The sequence below is a fragment of the Rhinolophus ferrumequinum genome, chromosome 17, assembly GCF_004115265.2.
Source record: "Rhinolophus ferrumequinum isolate MPI-CBG mRhiFer1 chromosome 17, mRhiFer1_v1.p, whole genome shotgun sequence".
Lineage (NCBI taxonomy): Eukaryota > Metazoa > Chordata > Mammalia > Chiroptera > Rhinolophidae > Rhinolophus > Rhinolophus ferrumequinum.
Genome location: NC_046300.1, coordinates 10,991,139 through 11,001,617, shown reverse-complemented (window position 1 = coordinate 11,001,617; position 10,479 = coordinate 10,991,139). Strand labels below are relative to the sequence as shown.

Here is a 10,479-nt window from a genome sequence, read left to right as displayed (position 1 = left end):
AAAGGAATGAATTCTACAAACCAAGTTAGGAGCTCTTGCTTAACATGCTGCTAAAGTTAGAATGTCAATGTCAGTGAGATGATTCTTTTATGGCCTTTCAAAGTCTGAGAGATCCCAGAGTTGGGGCCTTGACTTATCCTTAAGGGGCAGAGGCGCAGCCTGCGTCTTTCCATAGGCTATGATCCGTCACCTTATGCTATGGCTGTAGGTAACTGGGAGTCCCCCTTTAACAGAAAACCTTATGTCATTACCCTGAGGTTTTGCACTTCCCAACAATCCACTTTTACTTCCCAATCAGTCATCTTCAGACAACCAAAGTTGATGCCATGGAGAGTCTAAAGGAAAAACGTTGTGACAGTTGCAGCTCAACAGAGACATTTGCTAAAACCATCTAGGTTTCTCTTCTCCATCCAGGTTAATCAAACTCAAAGCATCTAAGCAGCTTTTCATTTTTTTTTCTTTTTTTTCTTTGTTTTTTTGTTTTTGGCTTGTGTCCTTTGCTAGGGGCCCTTTCTTAGGGAGGGGTGGAAAGAAGAAAGGGAAACACAGGTTGGAGAAACCTGACATCAGACATGCAGCTCCTGGGACTGCTAAACTCCACTGAGCACCAACGTGGGAGCCGGGAGCCCCCTCGCCCCCTCTCTGGCTAGCGCTGAACTCCATTCCGGAGCTAAGCCATCCAGTGCCACGGTTAGTGCCTGGAGTGTTTTGAATCCCTGATTTCATATGCTTTAATACTTTCCACGACCTTTTGCCTTTCCACGCTGTTTCCAGAGGAGGCAGCCTGGCCCGGCCGGTGTCTCCTGCTGACCTTTAAAGCCAGCCCTGTATTCAGATGCTGCCTTTTTTACTCCTTTTGTTTAAATAGCAACAAAATCAAAACTCCTTCAAACTGGGTTCCCAGAACGAAGAAACAACAGAGAATAAAAACCCCACATATGTATGTATACATATATATAAATGTATATTTGTTTTCTCTCCTGGATTAAACCTGGACGGGAGATGGGGGTGAACCTTTAAAAGGGTAAAGTGTCTGTGGCCCTCAGTCTCCACACCAGGACGCAGTTCTGTGCGGTTGCGGTCTCTTCCCTGCGATTTCCCCAGGCAGCTCGCGCTACTTTTCTAGGCCATTGCCCCGTGTCCCTGGTGCTTCCTCCTTCACGGTCCCCAATCCTCCTCCGGCGCCTCGCCTGCCTCCCACCGCCAGCCTCCCACCGCCAGCCGCAGCCTAGACTTGCCAGGGTCGAGGCTGCCAGGATGCCCTCCAGCAGCCCGCGCGCCAGGGCTCGCAGGTGCGCCCCGCCTCGCCCCGCCCCGCCCCGCCCCTCCCGCGGGCCCGCCCCGTCGCTGCGTCACAGTGACGCTCGCACCGCGCAGGCGCAGCTCGGCCCCACCCCTCCCCGCGGCCGGCCGCCCGCCCGCTCGGTATTATGATTAGCGCTGGGTGCGGGGATTCGGCGGCCGGGAGGGAGTCGTCGGAGCCGCAGCCGCTGCAGACGGACGCCCGCCTGCGGGCTGAGGTAGGCGGCAGCGTAGATCGCGGCCGGGTGCAGCGGCCGTGGGCGAGGGGGCAGGGCTGGCCTCCGCCGCCTAGTAGCCTCCGCCGTTGCGGGGCTGGGCGCCCCGCTGGGGCACCCGCCGCAGGCGGAAAGTAAGTTGCGCGCCCCGCGTTCCCCGCGCGGGCTGCTGCGCGAACCCGAGCGGATGCGGGGCCCTGGCTGCGGCGACCCCGACCCGGTGCGGCGGCGGCGGCGCGGCCTGGCGGCGGGGTGATGGCGGGGCCCGGGCGGGAGCCGTCACTGCGGCGGCCGGCCGTGGGCACCCGGAGGCCCTGCCCTTGCGGCCGCCGCGGGATTGCGGCACCTCGGGAGGCGCCCGCATCCCTGCGCCCCGCCCCGGAGCGGGCCGAGTGCGGCGCCCGCCAGCTCCGCACCCCAGCCGGGCTCCCCGCGCCCTGGTTCTCTCGTGCAGTGTGTATTCTTCTCCGGATGTGTTTTCCTTTTCCAAACGAACGTAAAAATCTTGCGGCAGCAAGGGTGTTCCTTGGTAAAACTGCAGCCTTACAATAGAATGGGGATATTGTTGTCGGTAGAAAAAGAGCAACGGGGTAAAGAAGGAGGAGCGGTGCCGTTCCTGAGGGAGAACTAGAATTTTTCAGATTGGGAAACCTCCGTTCTTATCCGTAGTCATCGCTTGTTGATTTTCTTTTTTGGCCCATTTCACGAAAAACCTTCTTGCCCTTTACTAAGGCTTGGGCTCCAGGAAAGTGACAGCCTTTTATCCTGGGGGGGTTCCTGGAGCTGTTCTAGTCCTGACGGTTGGATCAGATACAATACAATAGCTTCACTGAGAGTTCGGTTTAAGTCCAGTATTTGGAGGGCAGTTTAGCAGGAGGGTTCTTAAATCTATAGATGTCTGTGAATATAGGACCTTACAAACTGTCAAGTTACTTTTTTTTTACCCCCTTCCATTTAATTTAGTACATTCTCAAAGTCTCAGGAGCAGTGTTAAAGGTGACTTAATGCCTTTCACATTTTATGATGAAAGGTGAAGCATGGCTTGCAAGTGATGGACTGCAAATGTTGAGCATCTGTTGACTTTGCACCAAATTTCTATCAAACATCAGGTTCCTCAGTTTGGGACACCAGTCCCAAATCAGTCTAATTTATCAGAATATATATCAATGTACTTTAATGCCTGGGTTGTCTAGCCTTATGTATTCACTTTGTTAATTTATAATCTTGTTACATTGCTTTCCAGATTTATAAAATCATTCCCTTAAGGAAATCTGTCTTCAACGTCTGCTTAAATATTTCTCTTGAAATTGGATTCCTGAAGAGGAATGTACTGTACAAGTGGTGATTAAAGCATACTAATTAGACAAGTTTCTTTAAAAAAAAAAGTATTGATTCTTTTATCTTACCATCTGATTTTCCCTATTGGGAAAACAGATGACGTACCCATTTTACAGACTTAGAAATGAGAGGAGTTACATGACATTCCCAAGGTCATGTATTGAAAATCAAGCGCATGGTGTTAAGTTTTCTTAATACTCCCATCTTCCAGGCTTTCCAGGCAGGAACTTTGGGTGCCTTTCTATTTTTTTTAATTTATGCAATCAGTTTTTATTTTATTTTGTGCACAAAAAGTACTCTCACCCTATTAATTTTTTACCATTCTGAGTAAATTTTTCTGTATTGCAGCAAGACCCATTCATTTAAAACATACAAGAACTCAGAAGTTACACTAATTTTAATTTTTCTAGAATAGCAATCTAAATGGAGTCTTTAAAATGAAGGCTTTTGAATGTCCTTGTTAAAATTGAAGGGCTTGTATGATATTTTTACTGGTCGCAGGAAATACGTACTATTTGTCTAAACTTCACCATGGGTGTTTCTCTTCACATGGAAAGTGAAACTAAATAGAAAAAAATTTATTTATTTTTGGAGACATTGAGCAGCCATGGTTCTAAGCTTTGGTATAAATAAGGCGTGATTTCTTCACTGTAGCAGCTTGTCTGAGCCTGGAAGCTCATCACACTGCCCAGGAAAAAAGGGGATAAGTGAACTTTCCACATGATGAGAATTTTAGGAATTAAAACTATAGGTGAAGAACTCTATAAACACTTGATTGAACTGTATGCCAGTTGTTGGCTTAATAACCAAAAGATAGAGTTTTTAGTCAAGATGCTTTTATAGAAAAACTATTCTTGAGAATGTAGGTATTTCCCCGCCTGCATGGTAAATTCTTAGAGCAGGTAAAAATTCTATGTGCAGGTAAATTCTTAGAGCGACTTAGGTGGAAAAGTTGACTGGATTCTAGCAGTTTTGAAGGTAAACTTAACCAATGATCATTTATTCATGGAGCCTTTGTGTGTCTATTTTTGGGGCCCTGGGTTAGAGGGTAACAATAGAAAGGAGTGTCCAGACTTGGGGACACCGAGGGAAACCATAAAACCCTAACAGTAGGGTCTGACGAATGGTGAGGCATAGACAAAGGCCCGCAGAAGCACAGAGATGGGGCAAGGACTCTTACTTGGCGCGCTTCACAGAGGAGGCGCTGGTTGAACTACTCTTGAAGGACAGGTAGAGTGGCCAGGCAGAGAAAAGGGGAAAGGGCTCAGAGAGTTCAGGGAGGATGAGAAAACAAGGAAGTGGTGGATGAAGAACTTAGATCCAAGTGGGTGAAAGGGGGTTGAGGTAGAGACAGTGCAGCTGTTCTTTTTTTTTTTTTTTTTTTACAGAATATGAAGAGGAAGGGGGAGGAGTGGGGCGTAGCTTTGGGGTTGGAGGGAGAAGTGTCTTGGTATTTTGTCTCAGTCTGGGAAGAGCTGCTGTAAAATCTCTCAGACTTAGTGGCCATATGAGTGAACACTGGAAGCGTGTTGTCTGCACTGGATAAGCTGGAGCTACAGTATTCATACCGGGGAGCATTTCCTCATCTGTGTTTCTGTACATCTGCCTTGGGTAGAGGCCTTATGTCCCGTGGGAAACCATTTCTTGCTGCTGGTACGGGAGGAACCTGTCTAAAGAGAATTTCTGCTTTACCTTCCCTGAACATTTATTTCTCTGCTGTCACTTCCAGAGCCTCCTGAGATTCTGCTTTGGCACCTCCAGCATTTGGCCTCTGCTCAGGTAGGCTCTTCTGTGACAAATCAGGCCTCACATTCCTTCTCCTTACTTGTCGTGTCGTACCCCTCAAACTGCTGCTCTGTGGCTACTCAGTAGTTACTTCAAAGTCGGAGGGCATTATCTGCCCACACGCTGTGGTGTTTTAAGTTCTGGAGCGCCCCAGCCTCCAGAGAGTGGGTCTGTTTGTCTTTCTAAACACGTACTCCCTCAGCTACATACTGGCCTGGAAATGTAATGTGGGTTATGAAATCAAGGCTCCAGAAGTGGGGGTTACAGGACATGCAACTGGTCAAATCCTAGCCTCACTGGGCTGCTCTGTTCCTCAGTTGTTGACATGCAGTTACCTTTCTGAAAAAGCAAAAGGCTGTGAGCTCCTTGAAAGAAGAGACCACTTCTTTGACTTCTGTATCCCCAGACCAGAGTAATGCCTTGGACATAGTTAGTCTATCCAAGAAGTGGCATGATGAAGAAAGTTACAAACTCTGAACTTTGTTGATTTTATCAGCCGACTAATAGAAACCATACCCATTTTAACACAGCTGGGTTGTGAATGGCACCACCTGCTACCACTGTCCACTCGTCATGTGCTTTGCCGCCTGTACATTGAGATCTTGGATTCCACCTCCTAAATGTGGCTCCTCCATTACGTCCTCATCCTCACTGCCCAGCTACTGGCTGCCCTCATTTTTAAGTTTTCATTTACCTGGAGACATTTTCAGTTGTCTCCTGACCTGTCTCCCAGCTCTGGTCTTGCCATTCTAGTCTGATCTTCACTTCGCTGCCAGAGTGGTTTGTTTAGCTGTCATCTCTGATTGCCGTTCCCCGGCTCAGGACTCTTCTATGGCTTCTTCGTGCCACCTTTCGTCTGTTTATTTAATAGAATGTATCTGTGTATTTTGAGTCGATGCTGTACTCGGCAGGCGCTGGGATACAGAGCTGGATAAAATGGACATGGGCCTTACATGAACTGAGCTAACCACTTAGTCTACTGGGGGACACAGATTATTAATCACATAATCACACGCATAATTCTATAACCACAGTGATAAGGGCCGTAATGGAAAAGGACGTGGTGCTGTGAGAGGGCGCGGGGAGCTGGTGTGCCTGGGTGTGGGAGGAGAAGATGGTGGCCAGGAAGGTCACCTTTCACCTGGGCCCGGAAGCACAGGCGGGGCTGGCCGGAGGAAGAGCAGCTGATCTGCATGGAATCCAAGGCCCTTGGGTATCTGGCCCTTGCCTTCGCGTCTGACCTTTTCTTGTTGGCTCTGCATGTGTCATTGTCCCGGTGACACAGGTGTCTCAGGCCTCTTCTGGCAAGTAAGTCTTTTCCCACCATCACCATTTTCAATTCTTAGCTCAAACACACAAAAAATGAATTTCTCTGAGCTGCCTCCTATGATCTCCCCAAGGCAGATTTAGGAGAAAGGACACCTCTTCTGGCACCTCTGTCCCTAAGAAATTGTAGACAACTTGAGGCAGAGACCTTCATAGTATGTCCAGTAGAGGCATGTAGGGGCAGTTTGTTGGGCCAATTAGGGGGGAGGGTACTGATATGAAAATAAGATGGGGAGCTAAGGATCCAACCCTTCTCAAATGTCAGACTCTCCTGGAGGGAGGCCAGTTCTGAAAAGTTGTGGAAAAAAATCGTATGGTTTTGATCCCACTCACATCTTGTTCATGTATATTATCCCACTGAGCTCTCATAATTATTGTCCAAGGTGGTGATTATCTTTGTTTTATAAGGACATGCCTGTTTGTAGGGGTTGAGGAACTTGTTGGGCTCCACGTCCTGGGGTGGTACTCTTCCCTCTGCGCTCTGACACTCCTCCTGTCTGCTGAGTAGATGGCTTTTCATCAGTTTTACAGTTACTTCTGTGCTAAAGAGAACAGGACCACATGGTACTTTGAAATACCAAATCTTGGGATGTTGTTCTAGTTCCTCTCTGATGTCCCCTTCCCCTCTGTGTACACACACACACCTTTTAGGCTATTATTTTGTCTTCATGTTGTATAGTTAGGGCAAAATGTTTGAATAATACCGTGTTTCCCGAAAATAAGACAAGGCCATTCCATCAGCTCTAATGCGTCTTTTGGAGCAAAAATTCACGTAAGACCCGGTCTTATATTATATTATGTGAATTTTTGCTCCAAAAGACGCATCCGGCCTTGTCTTATTTTCGGGGAAACACAGTATATCTCACTGGGTTTAATATTCAGCCATGTTGCTGCGTCTATTTTAGAGCAATTCTATTCTAGATAACATAAGTTGTATAGCATAACTTATCTAGATAAAGTTCATTTTATTTATTTTTTCAGTTACAGTTCACATACGCTGTTATATTAGTTTCAGATATACAACAGAGAGATTAGACAGTTACGTAACTTACAGAGTGATCACCCTGATAAGTCTAGTACCCGTTTGGCACCAGGCATAGTTACTACTATATGATTGACTACGTTCCATATGCTGTACTTTAAAGTTCATAAGATAAAGTTCATTTAGGTTTAGAACTCTGTGCTAACAAATATTCATGGACATATTATGAAGCCAGAGTGTACTCTATTAATGGATCTCTTTTTAAAATAGAATATCGTACAGCCTTTTTATTTAGTAGTGGACAAAAGCAGAATGATTGAATTTTAAAGTAAAATTTAGCTTTGTTTTACCTCATTTTCTACAGGTTAGACAATTCCTTATTGGCATAAAGTATTATGAGTGCTACTGAAGAAATTTGGAATGAGAATATTCAGTCTGCAGTTTTAGGGCTTGATTTTTATCCTTTGCTCTCCTATTTTGTGAGTATTTGCTAATCCTCTTGTGAAGGAAAATCCCTTTTCAGAAATAAATGGAGAGAATGTAATTTGCAAAGTACATTAAAATTGCAGTTTGGGACAGGATAAGTTTTTAAGCAGAAGACAAACCTCCCTAAATTTTACCTGAATTACTTGCTTGATGTTGGCTGTTCTGTGCCACAAGGGAGGACTCTTGCCATGACAAAATTGTACGCGAACTCTAACGGTGAAGTTATTTTTAAAGTGCCATTCCACTTTTAGATGATCAATAATTACCTCAGTCTGTCTTTTGAGTGGTTATCTGGCTGTAACTTCCTTTCTCAGCTTAAAAAGCAGTTTCTAAACTTTTCAAAAAGTTTTTTTTTTTTAATTTTTATTGGGGAATATTGGGGAACAATGTGTTTTTCCAGGATCCATCAGTTGTTGTCCTTCAGTCTAGTTGTGGAGGGCGCAGCTCAGCTCCAAGTCCAGTCGCCGTTTTCAATCTTTAGTTGCAGGGGGCGCAGCCCACCGTCCCATGCGGGAATTGAACCGGCAACCCTGTTGTTGAGAGCTCACGCTCTAACCAACTGAGCCATCCGGCTGCCCCTTCAATAAGTTTTAATGGAATTATTTGTTAATAAAGTTTATGAGGTGAGTCTTTGGTGGTGCTGGGGAATTTCCTCCTTTTAATTAATTGATGAGGCAGGTAACTCGCATGGCATGTCAGCATTGGAGGAAGAACAGAAATGTCAAAATAGATTTATTTCAGTGCTGTTGCTTTCCTGGGAATTCGAAAAGCCTAAGTGAAAAGGAGGCATTGTATTGTAGGAAAAGATGCAAGGCCCAGGAGTCAGTGAGACCTGGAGTCTAATTTAATTTAGGCAGCTCTTACCTGGGTGGAGGACTGGGGCAAACAGAGTCCTTAACCCCTTGGGCTCTGCTTTCTCATGTGCCAACTTGGTATGGTAGTTCCGTTATATTGCTGGTTGTGAGGAATAAATGGTACAGCAATGTAAAGAGAGTCCAGTACATACAGAGATTCCCGATAATTAAATTGTTTACACTTTTTGAGACCTGCATTAAAACAAAACTGGAATTCTAAAAAAATGAGCATTTATGGTAGTAAAAGACATTTTTAAATTTGAAACGAGACAATGAAAGAAAAGTCAGTTGTGGTTTTGCTATAGGACTCATTTCTACATAAACCTATTTAGGTTAGTAGTAGATTTTTAGGAAGTAATATGGGTAATAATGAGAGATCTAATGTCAAAACAAAACAAAAATGATGTTTTATGGAACTTTAAAGTGAACAGTGAACTTTTGAATTGGTTTAAACTCCCTGATGACCATATTCTTATGTCCCTTTCATGTTAATAACCTCCAGTGTTCCTCTTCTGTTGAGGCGTCATATCAGCTCTGTGATGAGAAGCTGCTTCTGTGCATTTTTAGCTCTTTAATGATGCTTTCATTAACCTTAAGTATAATTCAGAGATAACGTGGTGAATGATTTAGTATGGCAAGTTTTCCATTAGCTTGGAGTAGGGAGGAGTTCATCACAGTTGCCTAAATGGTCAGGCAGTAGGTATTTTTCAGGATCAGCCTTAACCTTAATAAACTTACCTCACTTCTACTCCAAATCATAACTTCATCCAAACTGGTGTTCTCCGCGCCCCCCCCCCCCGCCTCATTTCGGGAATTGTGTGTCACTGGTCCCTGTAGAAGGGTGCACCCTGGTCTGTGGGCCGCTCCTGTCCTTGGGGATCCTGCCCTTAGTATCCTCTGCTCTTCCTTTGACATACCACACCAGGCTAATTTGTGTGATTATTTATCTTTTTATATGTAGGTGACTTATTTGTAAGATTCTAAAGGACAGGGACTGTGTTGTGTCCTACACAATTAGGATTCATATATTTGCTAATGAAAATACTCAGTGTTCCTCTTCCTTCCTCAGCCTGAAGAAATTGTGTACCTTGTTCTTCAAGGGAACCAACTATTTCATTGAATATGTCTTGTTTATTAAGATTACATAAATAGGCTTTAGACAGATATGTTCAGGGAAATTGGTTTATTTCAGAGATCTCAATGAAAAGTAACTTGAATGAGTAATTACATACAAAGGCAAAATTTTAATAATGTCCACCTTTCCTAGATGATAAAAGCAGTATACATTCTCTGCCAAAAATTTGGGGAAAAAAACAAGCAAAGCAAAGCATAAAGAAAAAAAAAATTCTATAATCTTATCAATGTGACACACTGGTATTTTTAATATACATATTCAGATAAATTATGCTTTTTAAAAAATTTGGAATCATGTCATGCAATTTGGTATGTGAATTTTTAAATTTATTTTATTGGAATCATATTGCCATGAAATTTGGTAAGTGAATTTTTTAACTTGTTTTATTGTGAGAATTTCCCCATGAGATTAAATAGCCTCAAAATACAGTAGCATAGTGTAATGTTAGGTGTACTGTGAGTTAACCATTTAAATCCTTGTTGTAGACCTTTATGTTATCTCTGATTTTTTTTTTTTGCGTATGTCAATATCACTGAACATTGTTGTGTATAAATATTTGTTTGTGCCTTTATTTCATTAAGACATAACTCTAGTAGTAAGATTATTAATTATTAATAAGAGTATTAATTATTTTAAGGCTCCTGATATACATGCTGCCAGATTGCTTTTCTGAAAGGTAATCTACAGTCCCAACAGGATGAGAAAATCCCCAAATGACTTTGTCTTTTCAGTCAAAGTCAATGAAATGTTAGGTGCCAGTATTTTTGTTTATGGATTCGTTTTTTTTCTGTTCCAGCATTTTTGTTGGGCCATATTTTAATGACCACCTTTGTCACAACATCAGTGGGGGGGAAAAGATGATAGGGAATTTAATTGAGTTTAGAAAGTGTTGATAAAAGCTTTGGAAGAGAGGTTTAAATTATTAAGTTTTTAAATTCTCCATAACTTTCAACTTATATTCTGTTTTCGTGGCAAAGAAGTAATTATGGGTCGACTTTTGCTATTTTGGAGTAATTTCCACACACCAGCTTTTGCTTAAGTCATTATTATATGAGA

At 43.7% G+C, this 10,479-nt stretch overlaps 1 protein-coding gene across 3 annotated transcripts in view; it reads left to right on the top strand.

Moving 5' to 3' along the window:
* The first annotated feature begins 1,383 nt into the window (after positions 1-1,383).
* The window catches only part of SNRK (SNF related kinase), a 48,187-nt gene continuing 39,091 nt past the window's right edge, over positions 1,384-10,479 (top strand). For 2 of the 3 annotated variants that reach the window (XM_033132077.1, XM_033132076.1), the window contains exon 1: positions 1,384-1,520. Coding sequence is in view for 1 of the 3 variants with exons in the window: in XM_033132073.1 (XP_032987964.1) it covers positions 1,431-1,520; positions 4,585-4,634 (140 nt within the window). In the remaining 2 variants the exon portion in view is untranslated. Of the gene's footprint in view, positions 1,521-4,584; positions 4,635-10,479 lie in introns of all 3 variants that reach the window. The other variant, XM_033132073.1, reaches the window with a different exon arrangement.